This window comes from Coffea arabica, chromosome 10e (genome assembly GCF_036785885.1).
Source record: "Coffea arabica cultivar ET-39 chromosome 10e, Coffea Arabica ET-39 HiFi, whole genome shotgun sequence".
NCBI classification, from domain to species: Eukaryota; Viridiplantae; Streptophyta; class Magnoliopsida; order Gentianales; family Rubiaceae; genus Coffea; species Coffea arabica.
In genome coordinates this window covers 21,100,631-21,104,603 of record NC_092328.1, presented here as the reverse complement: position 1 = coordinate 21,104,603, position 3,973 = coordinate 21,100,631, and the positions used below count along the sequence as shown (strand labels likewise).

At 40.8% G+C, this 3,973-nt stretch overlaps 1 protein-coding gene across 1 annotated transcript; it reads right to left on the bottom strand.

Moving 5' to 3' along the window:
* Positions 1–522: 522 nt before the first annotated feature.
* LOC140015164 (uncharacterized) lies at positions 523–1,074 on the bottom strand. The gene has a single exon (XM_072067066.1). It carries the CDS (start codon positions 1,072–1,074, stop codon positions 523–525), a length of 552 nt encoding a protein of 183 aa, XP_071923167.1.
* Positions 1,075–3,973: the final 2,899 nt, after the last annotated feature.

Below are 3,973 nucleotides of genomic sequence, written 5' to 3'. Positions count from 1 at the left end.
TTTGCTAAATTTAACATACAACTGATGTTCCCTTAACGTTTGTAAAACAATTCTCAAATGTTTCTCATGATCCTCCAAGGTCTTAGAATACACCAGTATATCATCGATGAACACCACCACAAACTGATTTAGATAAGGCTTAAAAATTCTGTGCATTAGTCAATCCAAACGGCAGATGCATTAGTCAATCCAAACGGCATTACAGTAAACTCGAAATGCCCGTACCTCGAGTTAAAGGCAGTTTTGGGTATATTTTTTTCCAAAATCCTCAATTGATAATAACACTGCCTGAGGTCCAACTTCGAGAATACTACCGCCCCTTGCAATGGTCAAACAGCTCATCAATGTAGGGCAAAGGGTACTTATTCTTAATGATTATATCATTCAAGTCTCGGTAGTCTATACACAGTCTTAAACTCCTATCTTTCTTTTAAACGAACAATACCGGGGCTCCCCACGATGAATCACTCTCCTTTATAAAATCTCGCTCTAACAAATCCTGCAATTGCAATTTTAACTCCTTCAATTCAGCTGGAGCCATTCTATATGGCTTCTTAAGATAGACGCCACTTCCGGAGTCACATCAATCTTAAAAGCTATTTCCCTTTCTGGAGGTAAAGACTCTAACTCTTCCGGGAAAACATCTGGATACTCCTTTACTACGGGCATATCTTCCAATCTCACCTTATCACTAGGAGTATTTATAAGAAAGGCCAAAAATCCTTGAGCTCCCTTACTCAACATCTTTCTAGCTCGAATTCCTGAAATAAGAGCAGATGAGGCTAATTTACCCCTTACATCTAATTTTAAAGTTGCCTCTCCTGGAATGCACAACTCTACCATCTTTGTCTTACAATTCAACTGTGCATTGTAGCGAGCTAACCAGTCCATTCCTAAGATAACATCATACCCCTTAATCGCTAAACCCATCAAATCGGCTAGTAATTTCTGTTCCCCAACCCAGATCTCACAACCCTTATACACCAAGTTAACGATTAAACTTTGATCCCCAGTAGGTGTTCTAACCTCAAAATCATAAAGTAACTTAATTGGCTTCACGTCTATCCCACTCATAAAGTTAGAATTCACAAAAGAGTGGGTCGTACCAGGATCAATTAAAACCTTAGTTAAACGGTGGAAAATAGGGATCGTACTTTCGACCACCACAGTAGAATCGGGAACTTGTTGATGATCCAGTACATAAACCCTAGCTGGCACTTTAGGTTGACTTCCACCAGCACTAGTCTGCTTAGATGCCTATTTCTCTGGCCGTTAAGTACTACCTCCTACTTTTGGCGCAATCGGACAACTTGCGAGTTGGTGCTCGGCACTACCGCAACACAGGTATTTTCCCGATTTCCTCCAACAATCATTCTCCGAGTGATGTGACTTGCCACAGTAGCCACAACTAACTTGAGGAGTTATGGCCGGACCACTAGAAGGTATTCCTTTCGCTTGACCTTGTCCACTACGACCTCCTCTTGATAAAGCCCCTCTTGGAGCTCCAGCGATCCTTACTCCTCCCGTTCTCTTCCCATCTTGGAAGGTGTGATACTTTTACTAGCTTGTCCAGAGGTGTAACTGGGAATGTTCTTTTTCTTAGTATGAAAGTCCCTAACTTGCAAACTTGCACTTTCAACTCTCTGCGCTTTCTCTAAGGCTTCAGTGAACGTAGAGATTTGCGCTGCTGCCAACCCCTCCTGAATCTCCACATTAAGCCCTTGCGCAAAACATCTAATCCTTTTTCGCTCATTAACCACCAACTCTGGAGCATATTTAGAAAGCTTAGTGAATTTTCCATCATACTCAATCACGCTAGAGGTTCCTTACCTGAACTTTATGAATTCGTCCTCCCGCTTCTTTTGGATTAGAGGCGGAAGAAACTTCTCATTAAACTCCCTCGTGAAGTTTTTTCAAGTCCAAGGGGTCTGCGTTCTCTCCCACTTTCCCCTTATCACGTCCCACCAAGCACGTGCAATGCCCTCAAACTGAAAGGCAGCAAAGTTCATTTGCCTCTCTTCTGTATAATCTAAGGCGGCAAAAATATTGGTCATCCTCTCCAGCCAGTTCTCCGCTAACTCGGGATCAAGTCCTCCAATAAACTTAGGCAGAGTAAACTTCAAAAACCTCTCCAAGGCTCTATTGTCCCCTCTATTCTGGGCCTCGAGTTGGTTAAATGGCCCTGGACCCTGTCGCTCTGCTAATCGTTCTAGGATATCAGTCATCTGATTAATGGCAGTAGCCACTTGGTTACCCTCTACATTTTCTTGTCCCTGGGTCGGCCCAGTCGCCGATCCCTGATCATCCCCTTGAGATTGGGTTTGCCTAGCCCCACGCCCATGACCTCTACCACTCCTTCGTCCGTCCATAATCCTAGTTATGCCTAATGGCAAAAATAAAATAATTACGCGAGAAAATACTTAAAATAAGAGCCAACATGAAAACATTGGAAATAGCAATAATCAACATATATTAACACTTTAAGGTTCGTACAATTAGCAAGTTGCGGGGCATTTACAAAAATATAGCACACAAGTGCTGCAAAAGTGTAATTAGTCATGCACGTCAAAAGTAGATTTAGGTGCCTCAAAAGTAGGCGACACAGTCAAGCAAAATACAATGGCCTTTGAACTAGCACCACCCCAGTTAATCTTAACTATACAAGTCAAAAGATTTATCAATCCTAGTCTAATCCTCAGCAGGACTATCAGGCGGAACCTCCTCCTCAGGGTCCTCCTCCGGATCCTCCTCGAAAGACTTCTCCTCAGTGCCCTTGTGAAACCCCAACTTTTATGATCATCTTTTGTTTAGTCTCAAAGAGGATATTACAGTTTCTTTAGTTTATTTTTATTATAAAACATTATTTTGTTTTAAAGAAGAAACTAAAGTTATTTCTTTAGGTTTGATTTAAAACCTTGTTTTATTTTAAAAGACTGGAAACCCTAAAAGTCTAATCAAAACCCTAGTTTCACTTGTGACTGACCGTTTTCTTAAATTTCTCCTATTTTAACCGAAACCCTAAATTCAATTTATGGAATTGTAAAACACCTCACGTTTTTCTTAAAAATGCCCTTTTATTTGGAAATTATTCATTTATTATGGCCCTACTACCCAATCACCCCACAATAAGTGTAAATGAATATAGAAGTAAGGGTTTTCGTTGTCCGTTTCCAAGTTAGAGCGAATTAGGGTTTTCACGATTTTTCGTAATGTGACTATTCGGTACGGAGTGAGGATCAAATTTGGTAGGTAAGAGTGAGTTTTGGATGAGGAAATATTATATGATTAGAAGTGATAATAATAAGTTAGTGATTAGAAGTTAAAAACCCTAGTATACGCGATTTAAGAAAATCGGCTCGAACCGACGGTATCGATCACTACCGATTGAACCCACCACTTGACCACCACTTCCTTACCACCACATACCCTTGATGTTTTTGCAAAATATCACCCCCTCATCCTCAGCCTCATAACCGAAACACGTGGCCCAAAATGCAAGGAAAAGAAAGAGAAACTTGGATGGCTTTGGTGGTGACAAGTGTCACCCATCTATGGTTTCTTGCCCAACCTTTTGTCTTGCCTTCTTATCCCTTAATTGAGCTCATTCTTTCTCATTTTTTTCCCTGGTTAGCCGAGAGCAAGAGGAGCAAGAGAGTGAAGAGAGTTTTCCATCTTCAACCTTGAATCCAACCTTTTTATTGCCAACAAGAAAAACTAAACCGATCAATCACTAGTTGGAAGCTTGGGAAGCCTAAGGAACCAAGAATATCAAGGAGAGGTGAAGGATCATCCTAGCAAGGTCTTGCCTTGAGGTATAATGGCTAATCAACCATTTCTTTTCCATTAATCATGATTAAGTTGGGTATTAATGTTAGTATAGTGCTTGTGATGCTTGTTTCAAAGAGTTTTGATGATTGGATGGATGACCTTTGAGTTAGGGTTTCTTGTGGGTTGGTGTTGTATGATGCATATA

Bases quoted from the DNA above. Each gene is read 5' to 3' on its own strand.
- LOC140015164 (XM_072067066.1), bottom strand. From the start codon at position 1,074: ATGAGTGGGATAGACGTGAAGCCAATTAAGTTACTTTATGATTTTGAG.